This window comes from Podarcis gaigeae, assembly GCF_964106915.1.
Source record: "Podarcis gaigeae genome assembly, chromosome: 1".
In the NCBI taxonomy this organism is placed as follows: Eukaryota; Metazoa; Chordata; class Lepidosauria; order Squamata; family Lacertidae; genus Podarcis; species Podarcis gaigeae.
The window spans coordinates 17,527,662-17,549,186 of record NC_139678.1 but is presented as its reverse complement, the minus strand read 5'-3'; the positions used below and the strand labels follow the sequence as shown (position 1 = coordinate 17,549,186).

Sequence of the window (21,525 nt, the reverse complement as noted above, 5' to 3'; positions counted from 1 at the left end):
CACCTCCTCAACCTGGGTTCTTGGCATTTCTGCCACTGCCGTCTAGGAATTTAATGCACAGTCTCTGCTCTCTCACTCTCTCCCTCCCTCCCTCTGGTTTGCTTGCCGATTTGTATTTATAATGCTTGCATTCATACTTCTCTGGAATCAATTCCAAGGGATCACACCTTCCCGACACCTGTTTGCAGATGATTATCCGCACTTGTGAAACATAGATGAGCAGGATATTTTCGGTAAGCTTCCTAATTTGGCTGCAGCCAAAGAGACAAGCGAAAGGTAGATGAGCTTGTTCTGTCGCCCAACTCCACCTAATTGTATCTTTTCCCCACAACGTCACACACTGTGACAATTGCAAATTGCGACTCACATTGGCCCTTTGTAATCATATTTATTCCTCAGTCTTGGATGGCAGCCAAGGGAAATGTAAAGCAGCAGAACTGTGAAACATGCCATTCACTGGAGTCTTCTGATGGGTGACCTCTTTGATACCCAGTGGTTGGCGAGCTGGGATGAGTGTCAAATTGGCACCATCCCCTCGTCTGAAAAAAAGGGGGGGGGCTCTGCTTATTAAGCTGCTGATTTATGCTTCTGTTCATTGATGCACTGTTTGTTTGGTGCTAATTGTGTCGAGGCTAAGAAAACAATGGCCATTCTTCTGTGTTTGAAAATAGCATATGAAGGAACAAGAGACACTAGGAATGGGTCTGGGGCAGAAGTAAAATTCAGGTCATTGGGAGCCCTTACTGCTTGTTCCAGGCTCACACCAGTTTTGTGTGTGAGAAAGATGGAACGCCAGGAGAACACAGGAATAAACGACCCGCGTATTAGGGGTCAAATGAAAAGGAAATATGTCATACAGGGGTTTTGTGCAGTGTTTTTTAAAAAACCTGACTGAAGTTTAGTTCATTATTTAAAATGCCTCCTTACTAAGAATAACGCCCGCTGTGACAGAAGCGTTTGCAAATTCCCCACTGTCTCGCTACGTTAATTCTGCTACCACCACCCCAGTTTACAAAGCAAATCCCTGATTATGCAGCAAGCAATATCCCAAATAATGCAAATGTTTATTGTTAGCAAACACAAAAAGACAACTGTTCTTCTTTCTGCTTCAGTGGTTGTCAGGCAGATATCAGAAAGTCGGACACTTGCAGTATTCAGAATTGTCGTCATCATAGCAGAATTGTCGTCATAGACCTGAGAAGTTGTATACAGGCATACCTTGTTTTATTATGCTTGGCTTTATTGCACTTCACAGGTATTGCTCCTTACGAGGATGCGGGTGCAACTGCAGGCAGGCAGCCACTTCCAAGGGAAGGAAGCGCCCCACAAGTGACGCCCCTCTTCTGGCCATGGGAGAGCAGCTGGCTAGGGCTGGAGCTGGGTTTTCCCCCTCCTGCCCCTGCAGGCAGGGGGACCTGGCTTAATCGATGCAGGGTTTCCCAAACTGGGGTCTCCAGCTGTTTTGGGGCTGCAATTCCCATCATCCCTGACCACTGGTCCTGCTAGCTAGGGATGGAGACCCTGGACTACAGTGCAGTGTACACATAACTTTTATATGCACTAGGAAACAACAACAACAACATGTGATTTACTTTATTGCAATATTTGTTTTATTGTGGTGGTGTGGAACCGAACCCAAATATCTCCAAGGTCTGCCTGTATACCCTTCTCTGCCTTCTGCTCTGCCTACCTCCCAGTTTAACTAGGAAATTTTCCAGAACTAATTTCAGAATGGGAGCATATGCTGTTCACTGTAGTTTTCAGTTTGCGTCCTTTCCTCCACCCTCAGAGGTTCTCACCGGAAGGAGCATGTATAATGCAATCTGAACTGTGTCTACTCACAAGTAAGTCCTGTTGAATTCAGTGGGGTTAGGACAGCAGCCTTAGGTGCATCGCTAATAAACATCCAGACAAAAATGAATCCTGATAGGATTTCAGGAGCTGATTCTTTGTGTGTGTGTTGTTTTAATTAATGCACCTGTGTTTCCACGTGTAAGAAATCTGTATGGAAGATCATTGCATATATTTCTGGCAGCTCAACTATTACAGCCCATAATCGCCCCCTCATCTTACTTAATCAGAGATTTCCAGCTTGGAGGAGGGAGGATGGCCACCTCCTTGCAACCCATCACCATAGCTGGAACCAGATGAAAGGAAGAAAGTGAGGAATCCATGGAGTGTTTCAGGGCTCAAGCTGGGGGAATAGATTTGGCTTTGAGCCAAGTCATTTCTCTCTTATTCTTATTTCGGAAGCCACTCAGCTTATTTCCAAGCCAACCTGTCAGAAACCAGGGTTCAGACTCACTGGACCAAATCCGATGATTTTTTAAAAAGTGGACAAACGAAAACTTATATTAAGAAGCCTGAAACCGGGAGGGATGGAAGTCAATAGGTGTACAAAGGAACGATTTAAGTATTTAAAGATATAAAGAGATAAATGAGAAGACAAAGAATTGTAATGGGAAATGGTCGCTATTTTTCTGTTATGCTCAGAAATTTACTTAATTTCCTTTTTGTGTTTTTGTGTTATATGTAATGGTTGTAACTGTTTTTTCGTTTTTCGTTTTTCTTTTTGGTTATTTAAGCGAAAATCAATAAAAAGAATTTTTTTTTAAAAAGGGAAGGCAAATTAGGATGGGAGAAACTTTCTTAGTCATGTTTGAAATTTTTGTTAATTCTCTAGTAGAAGATGGAACGGCTTCATTTCATACTTTGAATCCAGGTTCCTTGATTGGAATTCGGTATCCGTAGGTGGAAAAGCTCATCATACCATTAAAATAAAAGAGCAAAAAGCAGTGTGGTGGTATATGCATGGATCACAAGAGCACATGCGGCTGAAGCTTTCTTTGTTGATGGTGACACAGCAGTCCCCACCGCTGAAACAAACTGCTGCTCAATTCCCGAACGCCTCTTTGGCAGCAAAACCAGCTGTGGGACCAACATGAAATGAAGCTTTGGCTTGTGTGCGCATATTGCTTGGATTTTGGCCAAATTTGAGAAGACAGAGCACCCCTTTGCCACATGTTAACCAACCTGGCTGCGCAAACAAAAGGCGGACAGAAATACATGAGAGGGTTAACTAATCCACATTAATTCACCCTGTGAATGCATCCTGATGTGCGGAAGACTAATCGTAAGCCATGCTTATAATTGCAAAGGTATAAAAGAAGATGGTGGGCTTTGTGGCACTGTTAATTGCAAATAAGTGAATCCTTAAGGTGGGGCGCTTCAGCGGCTGTACCAGCACAACCCTAGAAAAGATGGCATGATGCAAGGAGGACAGGTAGGTTTCCCCAGCTTCCCAGGCGGGTACAAAGTGGCACAAATATCTAGGGTTCAAATGCTAGTGAGGAGAGGGAACTCGGTAAAAAATTTCAGGTGAAAATGATTAAAATCAAGGAAGGCAAAAAGCTGCTTCACACTGAGCTATACCATTGATTCACTCAGCTCAGTACTGTATTGTTTACACCAAGGTGAGGAACTTTTTGTCAGTTTGCATTACTTAGTACAGTGGTACCTTGGGTTACGTTCTTAATTCGTTCTGGAGGTCCGTTCTGAACCTGAAACTGTTCTTAACCTGAAGCACCACTTTAGCTAATGGGGTCTCCCACTGCTGCACAATTTCTGTTCTCATCCTGAAGCAAAGTTCTTAACCCGAGGTACTATTTCTGGGTTAGCAGAGTCTGTAACCTGAAACGTATGTAACCCAAGGTACCACTGTACAGAAAGTATTGATCTGATGTGTAGAGATCTTTTCTATTCCAATTAATTCAAGAGGGTTCTGGAAGCTTCTCTGTGAAGGAAACAAGCAGAAGGTTCATGATGTTTGGGTTATTCCTTCAGAGAAGCTGATTACAGCTGGTTTAAGCTGGTTCTGTTATCTCTTCAGTCAAGGTCATGGTGACTATAAAAGTAGGGCCAGAAGGAGCCTGGGTTTCACTCACTTCCCTCCTTCCTTTCTTCCTTCCTTCCTTCCTTCCTTCCTTCCTTCCTTCCTTCCTTCCGGTGTGGTGTTCTGCAAACAGTATGCTTAGTGTTAAGGTTTTGTTTTATTTTATTATAAGTACCGTAATTGTAAGTTTAAGTTAAGTCTGCTGCAACTGCATTTCCTATGGACAGTGCCAATCCTGAACATATTGGATTTGTGACCATTATGCTCATTTGCCTTCAGTAGCAGTAAAGCTCTGCTGGATGAAATACAATTGCCTCAGGTCTATTTTTGGGGAATCCTGCAACGTGTTTAAGTTTTTACTCTGCTAACTATATGTCGGAGTTCTGCTCTGGATCATATTGAGTAGAATTCCATGACACTTTTTGCAACCCAAGGACTTCATTCCCTCATGGGCAAGCATCCAAGGCCCACATGCAATGAGTGGGCGGAGCCAGAGTCACATCTGTTCCCTTAAAAGCAAGCAGCATGGCCTTGGACACTGTCTCCATTCCATACCCAAAGTGTCATACATTGTGTCAGAACACTGGTCTCAAGTCTCCATTCTGAGTGTAGGTATGACCTGTATTCCATCAACATCAACTGCTCCATAAATTTCAACTTACCACAAATGCCCGACAGGAGGGAACCAGCAGTAAATCACCCTGAGCAAGTTGGAGTTAACTCTTTCCTAGCAAAAACAGGATCAGCACAGGACTGTTAGGCCTAAGGAGCACAGCAACTCATCTCCAGTAGGTCTTGCCCCCATGAAGCAGTTGCTGAGACCGAAGGCCCCTGTCTCCTGACAGTTGCTTAATTCACTCCACCCTAGGGCTTTCCCGAAGCAATCTGAGACTGTGTCTTCATGAAGTTAACTTCTCCTCCACCTGCCCTCTTCATCCCTCTCCTGATTCTGGGAGAGCAGCAGGGAGGGGAGCTTGTTGCAGCAGCAGGAGGAGACACTTGTGACTCTTCACCAGCCAGACCCATATCTGCCTCTTGGCCTCTCTCCTCTCCAGCCTCCGCTTCTGCCTATGATTCTGGATGTCTCTCTGCCACAGATTTCCTCAGCTTACTAAACCCTGTTACCTCTTCAGCTTCCGACACCTCCTCTTCCCAATCTTCTCCCTCTGACTACTCATCGTTCTCCCACCACCAGTCCCCTGGTGGCTCTGAGCCTTTTTCCCTTGGGAGTTCCCCATCTGGTTCCTCCCACCATTCCTCTGCATCCAACCAGTCCAAAGAGATGGCCCTTTCTTCACTTATACAACAGAATGTGCATTGCTTTGAGGGTGAGCCATGATGAAGGCAGCTAGCTCTACCCTTGTTGTAGGCAAAAGGTAAAGGACCTCTGGATGGTTAAGTTCAGTCAAAGGTGACTATGGGGTTGCGGTGCTCATCTTACTTTCAGGCCAAGGGAACCGGCGTTGGTCCACAGACAGCTTTCTGGGTCATGTGGCCAGCATGACCAAACAGCTTCTGGCACAACGGAACACCGTGCTGGAAACAAGAGTGCATGGAAATGCCATTTACCTTCCCGCTGCAGCGGTACCTATTTATCTACTTGCACTTTTGTGCTTTCGAACTGATAGGCTGGCAGGAGCTGGGACAGAGCAAGGGGAGCTCACCCCATCGTGGGGATTCAAACCGCCAACCTTCTGATCAGCAAGCCCAAGAGGCTCAGTGGTTTAGACCACAGCGCCACCCGTGTCTCTCACCCCTGTTGTGTACTATTCTAAGCTCTCTAGAGGGAAAATATATATATATAAATAATATTTAAATTGTGAATATGATGAAATGATGCTCAAATTATTTTTTAAAAAGTGCTCACACTGTTGCATTTCCTCACAGCTAAAAATATTGGTTTCTTTCCTTCTTGCTTTGACAGTGCCTCTGCTTCATTCGGTTCAGCTTGCTTTTTCTTTGCTTTAACCACAAGCCACGGAAATGTCGAACCAAAGTTGCCACATTAAATAATGCATAAATCCAAGCAATTATGGAGAAGAATCGTAAGCAGCAACTTTTAAATGCACATAGCAACGGATTTAAAAGGAAGAACATTCTTTTAGAGGCTGTACCTCAATTATAATCCACTACCGTACATGCAAGTCATAATGGATTTACTGTTGTTTCACAATTGCCTCGGCAAAAATTGCCTCAGCTGTGTCCATGGGAAGTTTTACCTGCAGGCAAAGAGAAGCGGAACAGCTAATAGCAGAAAGGAAGGCATCTCGTTGACACCAAGGGAATAGAAAGATAAGGCCTCAAGGTCCATTTACCTTGTCGTGTTTTCTGTGTGGCACAACAGCCGTGATTCATTTTGTGGTACAAGGCTGACATCATCCATTTCCCTGTGGTTGCTCTTGAGACATTCCTTAATCCTGTGACAATGTTGTGGGTTGCCTTGATGGATGTTTCTGCCCACAGAAAGAGTCTCAAATATTCTGATTTCTCCAGTGTAGCTGGGAGCAGTTTAGAAGTTCTCCAACATGCTTTGATGAAGTATCTGTACAATTCTTGTTAAGTGCTTGTACATTTCCAAGCACAATTCAAAGTCTTGGTGCTGACCTTTATAGCCCTAAATGGCCTCAGCCCAGTATACCTGAATGAGCATCTCCACCCCCATCATTCTGCCTGGACACTGAGGTCCAGTGCTGAGGGCCTTCTGGCGGTTCCCTCACAGTGAGAAGTGAGATTACAGGGAACCAAGCAGAGGGCCTTCTTGGTAGTGGCGCCCGCCCTGTGGAATGCCCTCCCACCAGATATCAAGGAAATAAACAACTATCTGACTTTTAGAAGACATCTGAAGGCAGCCCTGTTTAGGGAAGTTTTTAATGTTTGATGCTTTATCACTTTATTATTATTATTATTATTAACAATAATATTCTGTTGGGAGCCCCCCAGAGTGGCTGGGGAAACCCAGCCAGATGGGCAGGGTATAAATAATAAATTATTATTATATTATTATTATTACTAAGCAAAAACAGACATGCAAAAATCCGGATCTCTTTCTCAGGGGTGGGGAACCAATGGCTCTCCAGATGTTGTTGCACTCCCCAATGCCGATTGGCCCCAGCTAGCCAGACCAGTGGTCAGAGAAGATGGGAGATGCAATCCAAGAACATCAGGAGTGTTATAGGGTCCCCGTCCTTAGCCGATGTTCATTGACTATGGTTAGCCCTGGTGCATTGCAAGTAAACACAATTCTGAATTCTAAGTTTCCGTGAGAAAATAACCCTCATACTACAATACCAACGGTCCCTCATTCTTCAACACAAATGATAGCTTGCTCTTACCGGGTGGATAATTTACAGCATATAAATGTATCCACGCGGTATTATTTATTGGCACTGATTGCTAATTTAACCAAACGTGCAGCTGTTCCCCGGAGATGGCCCTATTTACCTTAATTGCATTGTGCCCTAATGAGAAAATTATTTTACAATAACCTCAGGAAGCTGCAAAGTGGCACACGCTGGCTAGTCATAACCCTTTATATTGAGCTTGCGGGGCCTGCTTGCCAGGTGGGCAGAGAAATCCTGTGCTCATATTAGTCATAGGGGTAGAGATATTGGGAACGCCAAAGTGTGATCAGCCCTAGAAGGGGATGGGGGGGGAAACACCCCACCAGCAGCAGAAGATATTAGCAAAGTGCTATAAAAACAACACGCACACCGTAAGAATCTCTGGAAACGCAGTCAGGGACTGTAATGGCACCCACTTGCTGCCCTCACACAGAGGGAAGCCTCTCTATTAAAAATGCCCAAAGTGGAGAACAACATTTAAAAAATGGATGCAATGAAAGAGAAACTGCAGAACCAGACAAAAAGAGCCAGATCTCCCCAAATATGGTGTTAACTGATGACTCCCCCCAAAGAATACTGGGAAGTGTAGTTTGTTAAGGGTGCTGGGGAAAGTAGTTCTATTAAGGTAAACTACATTTCCCAGGATTATTGGGGGGATAATGTGGTTTAAATGTATGGCATGTATACAGCCTAACTAAAATGAATACATATTCACACTGCTACATCTGGTTCCCTCACCTTCCTGTGTTGTCTCCGTGCTTGGTTTTAGACCAGGCATAGGCAAACTCAGCCCTCCAGATGTTTTGGGACTACAGTTCCCATCGTCCCTGACCATTGTTAGCTAGGGATGATGGGAGTTGTAGTCCCAAAACATCTGGAGGGCTGAGTTTGCCTATGCCTGTTTTAGACTATAAATTTCACAGGGTGGGGACCTGTTCTTTCATACTTTGGCGTCACGCCTGTTGATGGTGCCAGCTTCCGTATGCTTACTTGTCGCTGGTGAGACTCTTCCATAATTGTGGCACTGCCGCCATCAAATCCTTACTGTGCATTTTGAATGGGTGGCACTCAGAACAGCACCTCCTTGGCTGATCTCCGAGTCCAGCTACATGACTATTTACAAACCAAAGCAGGAGCAGCTTTGAGTTAACTTGCTGTCAAGAGTTCATAAAGAAGCCTGGCTTGAATACATTAAAATATATATTTTGCAGTTCCCACAGGTCCTCCCTTATTTACAGGAATGGTTGCATTTTATCAGATAGGCAGTGGAGCACCAGGTATGTGTAGATATATTGCCATATGCCTTTGTATCTAATTTGTTTCGGAGTAGCTATGGTAATAATGAAAGATATGAATCTAACTCGGAATGAATTACTTTGAAAACGCTGAATAACAGTACAGCTCATCTGAGGCACTTGATCTAGACAGATTGTTTTTAAGTTGAATGCTCAAGGAAATGCTTGCTGAACCTAGTTGTTTTTACTCTGAAGTAAGTCCAGTGTTCAAGTAAGTGTGGACAGGAGCGCAGCAATTTGACGTCCCCTTACTCAACTCTCTTTGAACTCAGTGGAACTAATTTCTGTGTAAACATGTGTAGGGCTGGGTGGGTTCGGTCTGTTTCTCATGCTGCTAAAGGCTAGCGATGAAATTTACGGCTAGGGATGGATGTGAAATTTCATTTAAAAGGAAACCTACCTAATTCAAAAGGCTGATTTTGATTCATTGAAAAGATAACACTATGGCATAGAACATATGATAACCCTTGCAACATACGAACGGATTGCTTTTAGATGCAGATCGTGTATGGATAAATAGAACAATATTTGGTATGCATTTATAAAAAATATAATGACTTGTTAATTATTTCATACTTCTCAAAATAATAATATTGCTCATATACCCATATTTCGTATTGTAGCACAGTTTTAGGCACTTTTTTGTATTTGTTTTTAATTTTGCATTTCCTTCACTTTATTTCTATACTGAAAAATTTCAAATATATATATATATATATATATATATATATATATATATATATATATATGAATATTTTAAAAACCCCATCCAATTCACACTGTCCAAAACACAATGCAAACTTAAACATGTGCATCCTTTGGCGTCTGAAGCTCTCCAAATTCTGGATTGCAGTTCTGCAATCAAGTAAGGTGTACAAAAATGCACGTACAAAAATGTGTGCATATAATGTATCTATAAATAAAAATAACATCCTTTGCAAAAATGCAGTACAGTGGTACCTCTGGTTACAGACTTAATTCGTTCCAGAGGTCCATTCTTAAGCTGAAACCATTCTTATCCTGAGGCGCACTTTCGCTAATGGGACCTCCCGCTGTGCGCGCACCTATGGCGCATGATTTCCATTCGTATCCTGGGGCAAAGTTTGCAACCAGGAGCAGCTACTTCTGGGTTAGCAGAGCTCATAATCTGAAGCGCTTGTAACCAGAAGCGTTCGTAACCAGAGGTACGACTGTATATTAAGGGAAACCAGCACTAAAATGCTGATAAATTTCCATGAGGACTTGAAAAAGAAAACTTGTTTGATTGTGGAGAACTAAAAGATCGAAAGGAGGAGAAATTGTGAGAAACTGAGATTGACAGATTAATCCATCTCCATTTGAGATTAGCCCAGCTCAAAAGGTAGTGATTCGTAATCAATTCTGGATTTGAGCTGCAAACTTCATAAAGTTTACTACTGTGTAGATAGGTCCATGTGGGACGCGGGTGGCGCTGTGGGTAAAAGCCTCAGTGCCTAGGACTTGCCGATTGAAAGGTCGGCGGTTCGAATCCCTGCGGCGGGGTGTGCTCCTGTTGCTCGGTCCCAGCGCCTGCCAACCTAGCAGTTCGAAAGCACCCCCGGGTGCAAGTAGATAAATAGGGACCGCTTACCAGCGGGAAGGTAAACGGCGTTTCCGTGTGCTGCGCTGGCTCGCCAGATGCAGCTTTGTCACACTGGCCACGTGACCCGGAAGTGTCTCCGGACAGTGCTGGCCCCCGGCCTCTTAAGTGAGATGGGCGCACAACCCTAGAGTCGGACACGACTGGCCCGTACGGGCAGGGGTACCTTTACCTTTACCCTTTAGATAGGTCCATAAGGCCTCCACTTCCTGCATGTCTTCCTCCCCACCCCTTACAAATGGACCTTGAGCTGCTTTGGAGGCCCTAGCAGGAAAGCATAGCTATCATAAACTGTAGTTTCTTTCTACCTTTCTACCTGGGACGCTCAAGCTCTTCAGGACGGAGTGAAGTGGGAAAGACTTGCCATGCCAACCAGTTCAACTGAATCGAACCTGGAAATCCATGTGATAACAGGTACCGTAGCCAAACAGTAGTTCTTGGATACAGTATATCTTCTCCCATTGAGCTAAGAGTAGCTTTTAGGGGGTGATTTATATTGGGGAAATAGCACACCGGGGAAGATTCATCCTGCACTGCAGTCCTGAGCCAATCCTCCCCAGCTCCTACTGCTTTTATCTTTTGGAATCCAGCCTGCCTTGAGGGACTTCTTTCCTTCTTGTGTCTCAGCCTGGCTTCCAACCTGGGTATGCATATAAATTTTCACAAACCGCATTTTCATCTAAAATATTGCAAGGCAGCACACAACTTTAAAAAAACCCAGTCAAAAACATACTTTAAAAACCAAGAATGTCAGATACATCCGTAAAAGCCAATGGGCAAGGAATCTCAGGTTTGAAAGGCCTGTCTGAATAATAGTTCCCAGAAGATGTCAAATGCGAGCGGGAGCAGCTCCTGCTGAACCTCTATTGGCAAGGAGTTCCACAGGACAGGACCTGCTACGCTGGTGAAGGCCAGATGAACTTCGGGGGCATGTGGGATCGCCACAAGTGCCCCCCATCACTGAGAATGCTTCAGTGCAGGGTTGGGGAGCCTGAAAACGTTCTTGGATTACTGCTGCCATCGTCCTTGACCACTGGTCATGCTGGCTGGGGCTGATGGGAGTTGGAGTCCAACAACATCTGGAGGGCCACAGATTCCACACACCTGCTTTAGTGGTCAGGTTGGGTGTTCTTTATAAGTCAGCAGGACCACCCCCCTCCTCCCCGTTGATTCTTTTAGTCTTCTCGATGGCTACGTCATGCGCCCTGCCCAGTGATATAATTGATTTGTTGTTGTTGTTTAGTCGTTTAGTCGTGTCCGAGTCTTTGTGACCCTATGGACCAGAGCACGCCAGGCACTTCTGTCTTCCACTGCCTCCTGCAGTTTGGCCAAACTCATGCTGGTAGCTTCGTGAACACTATCCAACCATCTCGTCCTCTGTCGTCCCCTTCTCCATCTTTCCCAGCATCAGGGTCTTTTCCAGGGAGTCTTCTCTTCTCATGAGGTGGCCAAAGTATTGGAGCCTCAGCTTCAGGATCTGTCCTTCCAGTGAGCACTCAGGGCTGATTTCCTTAAGAATGGATAGGTTTGATCTTCTTGCAGTCCATGGGACTCTCAAGAGTCTCCTCCAGCACCATAATTCAAAAGCATCAATTCTTCGGCGATCAGCCTTCTTTATGGTCCAGCTTTCACACTGATAATTTTAGCAGCTGCCAAAATTGGTGGGAGAATTGAATTTTAAAACAAAACACAAAACAACACCATACCTAAATGCAGGCATATGAGCCACCCAGACTTGTTTGATTTTTGGTTTCAAATGGATTTTGTTGCGGGAAACTTGTTATGAATGACATGATGAAGATGTTTGTTGCATTGACTTCCAGGTATTTAAGCATTTTAAAAGATGTAATTTGCACTTGCAGCTTCGTAACGGCGCACAATGGAACTCCTTGCTCTTGAACTAAAATTACATATTTGTCGCAATTTCGTGTTACAATGCCTGTGGGGGATCCCAGAGATATGAATTACCATGCTTTTGATGTGGAAATGCTAAAGTGTATCTTTTGATACGCAGTACATAGTAGTTTTGTTAATCAGTCATCTTGCAACAAGGTTAGGGATAATGAGGGAATATGGGGAACAGCACACTCTATATCCAAATGCTCTTAACACCGAATTATGAAGGGGGTGGGGTGGGAGAAAAAACCCCTTTGCCTTAAAATCAGAATCTATTATGCGCTCGCACTAAGCTATGGAGACAATTCTTAATCATATTGTACCAGACTTTGCAGAAGATCTTTGAATGGAGAGAGAGGGCCTGGGCATTGTTTGCATTCTGATCCTTCGCGCTGAAAAGGTTTTAAGCTATGACATTTAACCACTTATGTGTATACCTCAGAGGTTTCGACAAGACATGTTCATATTGCTCTATTCATAAGGCTTTCAACATACCATAGTTACAAAGCAGAGTTTCTCAGAATGGTTTTCCTCAGAGATACAGTGGTACCTCGGGTTAAGAACTTAATTCATTCTGGAGGTCCGTTCTGAACCTGAAACTGTTCTTAACCTGAGGTACCACTTTAGCTAATGGGGCCTCCCACTGCCGCTGCGCCACCCCCGTGCGATTTCTGTTCTCATCCTGAAGCAAAGTTCTTAACCTGAGGTACTATTTCTGGGTTAGCAGAGTCCGTAACCTGAAGCGCCTGTAACCTGAAGCGCCTGTAACCCAAGGTACCACTGTAATGTCACATTTTCTATAATTCCAAGGCATATGTTTACAGTCAGGTGGCTTCCAATTCTCTCTACCTCCTCACCCCCACTTAACTAATTTGGGCTTGTACAAATCTATCAGCTATGTCATTTACTGAACAATGGGTTACCCAAGGCTGTTTCAGTGATCTTTCCCTAGTTCTGAAAGATCCATTAAAGATGCTTTCAAATCTATCATACTGCTGTGCGCACTTGTGAGCAAATCATTTCTTCTTCTTCTTCTTCTTCTTCTTCTTCTTCTTCTTCTTCTTCTTCTTCTTCTTCTTTTCATTTTGTGCTTCACTAGCCTAACAAGATTGTAATGCATCAAGAAATTCATGCAATGCAATTATCCGACTGTTTCCCCTTTCTCTAGCCTTTGGTCCCTGAATATAATAGTATCATGGAACTGCATTCAGAGACTTAAACCTAAATCATCCTGGCCCAAACCATGGCACTGATTTGCACAATGCACAGAAGTTCTCCTCTATGGAAGATTTCTGAAATAATTGGCTAAATCCCCACCACTACACACACATTGGCCAATGGTATAAGCCTTTAAGTAAACACTGTTATTCCGTAGTTGTTGTTTTTAAGGTGGCCAGCTGAAAGTCCACAGGCCAAATTTGACCCCGGAGACAATTCTATCTGGTCTCTGGTGACCTTATCAAATTTGAATCAAGGTACAGTGAAAGAAAAAAGACTCGTGGAAAACAGAAAAAAAAGGTTTCAAAAGTTCTAAGCAATAGAGGTTCTCCCCATTTACAGTGCAATTCTTTACATTTCTACTTTGCCTCTCATTGAGTTCAATGTGATTTACTCCCCGGTAAGTGTGTAAAGGATTGCAACCTTAATGTCACCATTTCATTTTGCATGCAACTTCTCCTATATGAGTCTTTTTTTAACCTTTGGCTCTCAGATGTTCCAGGACTACAACTCCCATAATCTGGAGTCAGTTTAGCCAATGATCAGGGAAGATGGGCAGAGTAGCCCAGCAACATCTGAGGACCTGAAGAACAAATAAGTGTGCACACTTATTTGCACATAATACTATGTTGTGGTACATTTAATCCTATTAAATGCATTTATATCCCCACTTCCCCTGAGCTCAAAGTTGCCTATCCATTAATATACTTATCAGACGTGAATTTGTTAGCTTCTGCAAGGAAGTTGCATCATGTGCCTTCAAACCGCTCACTGGGCCCACATGAAAGCCAAACATTTGTGAGATACCACCCAGTTCTAGTTCCAAACCTGTTCTGGTGTACAGATTATTAGCCCTTGAGAATACAGGTCAGCTACATCTTCTCCTCCAGTCTGAGCTGATCCTGTGTTGCACCATTCTGCCTCTCCTACTTTTCAGAATATGATGGGAAAAGCCTGTTTATTAGCAAAACTGCTGTAAACCTGGAATTCTCCTGTGTTTGATCTCGGCAAGAGGGCATCTTTTACTAAAATGGTAATGTTTCTCGATGCAATGATTCATTAACCTCTCGCTGCAGTAGGATCTCCACTGGTACACACAGAAATTGTTTTGTCATCAAAATCAGACATGATAATGAGATTTTCATGGATTTATACAAAAAGTGTTTGACATCTTAATGAAGTATAGATTACACGTGCATTGACATCTCACCAAGAGTGCTGTAATTATATTAAATCTTACTCTACTTAGTGGGAAATTATCCTACTTAACCATTTTGCAAGCGATAGAAAAATATCACCCCAATTCAGCTCTAGCAGTTTTAAAAAGATTTGTGTACATCGTACCAGGATGTGAACAGGGATGTGTGTTCAGATGTGCATTCCATTGAAATAAATTAAGTGAAGGCATCCACGTTCAGAAGCACATTCAATTTGCACCTGTGGTTTCAGAGCCAGCCAGGAAGGCAGCTTTTGCACAGATACCTCCTTAGCTGCACTGGGGAGATATTTAAAACCAGAAGGCCAAAATGAGCAGCTTTGTTTTCCATTAAGAGATTGATGTAAAGGTAAAGGTAAAGGTACCCCTGCCCGTACGGGCCAGTCTTGACAGACTCTGGGGTTGTGCGCCCATCTCACTTAAGAGGCCAGGGGCCAGCGCTGTCCGGAGACACTTCCGGGTCACGTGGCCAGCGTGACATCGCTGCTCTGGCGAGCCAGAGCCGCACACGGAAACGCCGTTTACCTTCCCGCTGGTAAGCGGTCCCTATTTATCTACTTGCACCCGGAGGTGCTTTCGAACTGCTAGGTTGGCAGGCGCTGGGACCGAGCAGCGGGAGCGCACCCCGCCGCAGGGATTCGAACCGCCGACCTTTCGATCGGCAAGTCCTAGGCGCTGGACTTTAACCCACAGCGCCACCTGCGTCCCTTCAAGAGATTGATGACTGTATATTAAAAGCAACCGAAGAAATTACAGCCCCTAACATCCTTGCAGTATGTATCATTTTATAACTACCCTGTCATACTTTAGCTTTTGTCATCTATGGCCAGCATCCAAACCATGCCACTGAGCAAATCTGCAGAACTGTGAATTATGCGTTTTTGTTAAGATGACATTGCTTTGACAAAAAGTTGTATGAACGACTTTTATTGGATTGTCAAATGAACGCTGGGGAAATTGGGGAGCACTTGTTTGTTCTTGCAAGTACTGCAGTCTGCAAAGCTCAGAAAGCTGGACTGAATAAGCAGAGATTTAAAATACAGTAAATATCACATTCACTTGTACACTTTCTGTCCTAATCCTGAATATTTGTGCCAGCAAATCTTCCAGCATCTCTGGCATAATGTTTTAGCAGTGCCAAGGCAACATCTCATTTTGCAAAAACATCCTGGCACTGTTTCGTTGTAGCAGTTCACTCTAAAAACATATTTGCTGAAGTTAGGGTTGCAAGCTCTGGTGTGCGGGGTCAAGGAGCAGAGTCACTGCAAAGCTGAGAAGGGAAGCTGGGGGTCCAGGGGGTGGAGCTGGACCTAATAGGATGGGCTGTTGCTGGAGCACAACCTGGAGGGTCAGGGAAAAGCCAGTATGAGTGTGAGAGTTTATTGCAGGCGCAGGAGGAACTTTGACCCTCTCTTCTGCTATTAAAGCCACATATGACTATTGTTAATGCAGGCTGGAATGCACAAATAAATCTAATGCACATTGTCACCTATGTTTGTTTTGCATTCATGTTACAGATAAAGTGAAAGGCTCAAAACAGCTTATGGGTGAAAATGCTCAGAGTCTTGAGACGAAGGGTTTCACTTCCAGGGTAATCGCCACTGCCTCTCTGTTGTTGTCATGCTTGCGCAAGATGGAATTTCTTCTATAAATCAGCCAGCTGGTTTGTTTCCCAAATGACCTACCTTCCTCCTCTGAGAAACTAGGGTATTGCTTGCTTCCCTGCTTCACCAGGTGTCTTTCAGGACAAATAGTTCACAAACTGCCATAATAATAAAGTGATGATACATTTTTGAGCGCTTTGGACTTTTAGGAGTTGGAAGGCAAAGCTGTGAGCTCCTGAGAGGCATCACACTTCACTGTATTCATAGATTATTTCTGAGTAGCTATGGTTAAGATTGCATGTGCATTGCCCCTACATGTGCAACTGCTTTGGTTTTTGCCTAGTCGTAGTCTGTTTGTAACATAGGGAGGAACTTTTTATTATTATAAAGAAACCCAGACCTTATGCCAGTGCTTTTACATGAGATCTCAGTAGTCTCTGTAGTTGTATTTAGACATTTCCAAGAACAAATCTAGCCTGCTCCCGGTCTTGCATGTTTCCCCCTTCCCTCTCCAATGTAGCAGTGAGACAGGAAGTTTCCAGTTTAGACTAACAGTAGTTTAGCATGCCATCAAAGCCCTAAACTGTGGCTAATTTTAACTACAGCTAGTAAGAACAAGCTACCGTCATAACCTAAGGTTTGATGTTGGCATCTCTACTAACTGTAGTTAAGATTAATCACAGTTAGTCTGAGTTCAGATAAAATGGTTATAAAAAATAGAAGTGACTTCTTGCAAGTTTTCTGCACCCAAATTCTGTGTATGTCAGTAACAGCCCAAAAGCTATTTGAACAGAAACTAGTTTCCTACTAGCACAAATTATCCAGGGCATAATAGACTACAGATATATTATGTTTGTTAATCAGCTTCCTGTGCTACTACTGTATAGTCTTGTTTGGGAGTTCATATAACATGATGCCTATTGCATTAGGGAATCCCTGCACGGAGATTCCCTGCATAATTTAGAACTCTGCACAGTCAGGAGGATCCAGAGGAGGAGATTGACGGGGCCAAATGACCCTGCTCTTCCTTTTATGCAATAGGAATTGTGTGAGCTACAAGCACCTGAACAGGGCATGTTTTCATGGGAAATGTGAAGGAAGAAAAGCTGTTTCTGCATTTCACATATAAAGGCACAAGGGTTTTCTCACCCACAGTTATGTTTGATATTTTGGAGATCCTAATGAGGCTCTTGCTTTAAAGAAGAAATGCCGTACTTTGCTTACAGTTACAGATAGGTAGCCGTGTTGGTCTGCCATAGTCAAAACAAAAAAAAATTCCTTCCAGTAGCACCTTAAAGACCAACTAAGTCAGTTCTTGGTATGAGCTTTCGTGTGCATGCACACTTCTTCAGATACACTGAAACAGAAGTTTCCAGACCCTTCTATATAGTGAGAAGGTGGGGAGGGGTATTACTCAGAAGGGTGGTGGGAATGGGTGGTTGGCAGATAGCTGTGATGAGCCTGTTGACGACTCTTAACGACTGCAATAGGTCTTACAGGGAGAAGCAAGGGGTGAAAAGGTGAAAAATGGCTTTGTCATGTATAATGAGATAAGAATCCAAGGTCTTTGTTCAGGCCAGGTTTCTCCATGGTTTTAAGTTTGGTGATAAGTTGTAATTTGCTTGTACAGCTCCAAGTCTCTCATCTAAATTGAAGCAAGCATTCTTGGCTGCATCGTCTGTTTCATTAAAAACATTGCCTGAAGGCTGTAATCCAACCCTGGGACTAAGCTCAGTTTTAGGTCACTTATGCTGGCCTAAGTGCGTTGTTGATTCAGCACCACAGTGCCTTCCAAGTATGGTGACTGCACGGTATCTTCTGATGAGATAAAACTAAGACAAAGTCAGTAGTTCATTTTGTCATATACTAGAGACATGAGGACTCAAGCTGTACCCTCTGATGCAGAACCTTGACCTTGAACCTTAGGGACGTTGGCGCCCATTAAGTTACGCTAAAGGGACCCCTGACCATTAGGTCCAGTTGTGACCGACTCTGGGGTTGCGGCGCTCATCTTGCTTTATTGGCCGAGGGAGCCGGCGTACAGCTTCCGGGTCATGTGGCCAGCATGACTAAGCCGCTTCTAGCGAACCAGAGCAGCGCATGGAAACCCCTATTTATCTACTTGCACTTTGATGTGCTTTAAAACTGCTAGGTTGGCAGGAGCAGGGACCGAGCAACGGGAGCTCACCCCATCGCGGGGATTCGAACCACCAACCTGCTGATAAGCAAATCCTAGGCTCTGTGGTTTAACCCACAGCGCCACCTGTGTCCCGCCCATTAGTAAAAGGAAAAGGTTTAGCACGTGCTCAAAAGCTATCTTTCTTACGCCGTATGTTCCAGGACTGATATGTATCATTCAAAACAGGGCATGGCGTTTGCTGTGCCTAAGCTATATAGCTCATCTGAACTTCATAACAGAACCACACCTTTCTGCTTTACATTACTGTGGAATTAAACTTCCATCCTTTCGTTTCTCTGTCCACATTCTTTTGGACTAGAACCCGCACTCCACAGACCTGTTGTACATTGAAAGAGTAAAATAGCTTCACCGGTTTAACTACCACTCTTGCATCAAAAGGTGTGGTTCAAGTGTGTGTCCTGATATCGAATAAAGCTTAAGGCTGAGATGCAATACTGCACACACTTACCTGGGAGGAAGCCCCACTGAATTACATGGGTTTATTGCTGGATAAATGTACCACACATGTGCTTAAACTGTGTACACGTTGCTGGCTTAAAACGCTGTTATGTCATTCTTTTCCTTACTTCGGATAGCAGCTGGTAATAGGGGAAAGCACATTAAAAAGCAGTATTTTCTAAGAAATGACATGTTAGATACAGGACAGGTATGTATTATGGCTGATATGTACACCTCTTCGCAAACCACAAATGGGATCTCACTGGATGCAGAATAAACAGGCTTTTGCACACTGACCGAAGCTATGCAGCCCAATCTTATGCATACTGCTTAATTACCGGTAGGCTTATTGCAATTTTTTAGAGATCCTCTTTCCCCCTTTCCCCTTGTAATAGGCAGAATCAAACTTTGGAAGGGGAAAAAAACTCATCAGCAGTACTTTCATCTTTATCCATGGTACAATAAATAAATTGCAGCATTCTTTTCTAAGTGAATAGGCAGTTTTATATTGTCTTGCAAATAAATAACCGACTCCGTTTTTGCTCCCTTTTCTTCAGCCTCACGCCCCTCAGACCACTCCCCTCAGTAGCTGCAGATGTCATTCCCAATATCAACTAAGGCTGTTTGTTAGTCCTAGGCACGCCTACTCGGGAGTAAGGCCCATTGAACTCAGCAGGGCTAACTTGCAAATAAGCACACTTGAGGTTGGATTGTATATCTGCAACCCTAGACGCGTTTACTTTGGAGGAAGACTCACTGTCTCAGCTGAGGTTTACTTAAGAGTAAATACGCAAGTAATTGATCTCCACCGGCTGAATAGCGTTTTTAAAATCCATGCCAGCCAAGCACCCCTCAACTCCACCCATTCCTCAGATCTATTTGTTCGGCTCTTCCTTCGGCAAATCTCTTTCCTCCTTTCACTTTCCTTCCTAATGTACTTCGCTCGGCCCTTCGGCGCCTCCCCATCCTCTCGCCCCCTTCTTCGCTCCAGAGCCTCCCTCAAATGCCTGTATCTTGAAAGCGGGGTTGCAAATCACTCGCCCCGCGCGGCTGGCGGGGTCGAAGGGAGGAGCCGCTCGGCTGAGGCTGAGCTCGATCGGGCCAAGGAGGGCGCGGCCAAAAAATGGGCTGTTCCTATTTCCTATAAGGAGGCCAGGATTTCTTTGCCAGGGAAGTCCGTGTTGGAACCTACGTTTGCCGTTCTGGAAGTGCTACTCCTCGACGACATAAGAAGTGCGCGTGTGATGATGGTGCGAAAAGGCACTCTGCGCATGCTTGGGAGCGCGGTTTTCATTTTTCAGCGCGATTTCACGCCCAGCCGCCTCAGAGCAATTAGCGCAGGCTGCAAAGCTGAGTCTAATCCACACGCAGTCAGTACTCGTGGGATAATCGCGCGTCGTCCCTTGCTCTTGGCAGCCCAGGCTGGATCGTGACCCGTCTGCACAGCTGCGTAGGCTTCCCGGGTAATTCGTGGAAGCCGGGCCCGTTCACGCGAGCCCAAGACACGACACGTGTCTTGGGCTCGTGTGAACGGGCCTGGCTTCCCCCGCCCTTAATCCCTGAGATAGAAAGCTGCCAACCTATTACGACTCCCATCGTCGGTTTCATCCCCGGCGACTTTTACGGGGCAGAGGAAAAGAAAAACGGAGAAAACCTCCTTGCCCAGCCACGCATGCATTTCTCCCCACCAGCCTCCAAAAAACACCGCCTTTTGGCCATTACCGGCCTTACCAATGCCCCCCCCCCCCATAACCATTGTTTGGAGGGAAGCCCTCCTCCTCCTCCACGCGCGCTCGGGGCTCCCTTTCCTTCGGCGTCATTCCAGAGTGATGAATGGGTCGCACGAGCGAGGCAGCGTCTTCCTCTCCCCAGCGGCCCCATGGCATGCTCACCCCAAACACCACCTCCCCAAAGGATGCGACCCCAAACCACAACAGGGGCGCACCCCCCCAATCAATAAAAATACATAGCAAACAGGTTTTGCGCCTCCCCCCCCCCCCCAAAAAAAATCCTGGCTACGCCCTTGCCTCCAAAAAAAAAAAAAAAAAGAATTCCCCCGTCCACCTTTTATTTTAGGTGGTCCCAAATTTCGGAAAGCAGCGAGGAGGCTAAAAGCTCACTAGACTGGAGAGAGAAAAAGCGCGTTCTTAAATATATACATATTAAAATTTCAGAGGAAAGCCGGCCGCCTGCCCCATCCTCTCTCCCCTCGCAGTGGAGGAGGAGGAGGAGAAGCGGCGGCGGCCCAAGCCACGGTGGAGTGACTGCGTTGCCGTGGCAACCGGCGGAGGCAGGCGGGCAGGCCCCAGCCGCCTCGGCTTCTCCTCGGCGCGGGGTGTGTGTGTTGTGTATGTGTGGGCGAGCGAGCGAGCTAGAGGCAGGGAGCGGGAGAGGCGGCAGCGAGAGGCAGGGAGAGCGAGAGAGGAGCCGGGAGAAAAGGAGAAGGGAGGCCGGGGGCTGGGGGGCGACGACCCCTAAGTGGGGGGAAGACAAGGAGGGAGGAGGCGGCGGCTGAGCTGGCTTCAGGATGATGGAGGACGGCTTCTCCAGTTACAGCAGCCTCTATGACACCTCCTCGCTCCTGCAGTTCTGCAACGGTAAGAAGAACGGTGGAAAGGGGGGGGGGAGAGAAGTGGGGTTTCTCTCTCAGATGCACACACGCCCAAGGATTTTTTTTGGGGGGGGGGGTATGTGTGGCAAAGAAGCCCCCGCCGTCCTGGCTCCGGTATGTTGCCTTGCATGTAAAGTCCTGCTGCTGCTGCCTCCGCCGCCTACTTCTGGCCAAGTAAGGTGGATTGTGTGGGGCG

The 21,525-nt window shown here is 45.2% G+C and overlaps 1 protein-coding gene and 1 long non-coding RNA gene across 8 annotated transcripts in view; one reads left to right on the top strand and one right to left on the bottom strand.

Annotated features, from left to right (window-relative positions):
- EML1 (EMAP like 1) overlaps nt 1-21,525 on the top strand; it is a 137,744-nt gene that overhangs the window by 52,921 nt on the left and 63,298 nt on the right. For 2 of the 7 annotated variants that reach the window (XM_083732914.1, XM_083732913.1), the window contains exon 1: nt 20,049-21,315. The exons of 3 other annotated variants lie outside the window; for them this stretch is intronic. In XM_083732914.1, the coding sequence (XP_083589040.1) occupies nt 21,246-21,315 (70 nt within the window). In that variant the 5' untranslated portion in view covers nt 20,049-21,245. Of the gene's footprint in view, nt 1-20,048; nt 21,316-21,525 lie in introns of those variants that run through there. 2 more of the 7 variants (XM_083732910.1, XM_083732911.1) reach the window with 2 other exon arrangements.
- On the bottom strand, nt 415-20,824 carry LOC310844929. The gene is made up of 4 exons (XR_014564387.1): nt 20,783-20,824; nt 18,729-18,858; nt 1,843-2,001; nt 415-539 (listed from the first exon to the last, which is right to left on the bottom strand). It is a non-coding gene; the product is annotated as an uncharacterized lncRNA (long non-coding RNA).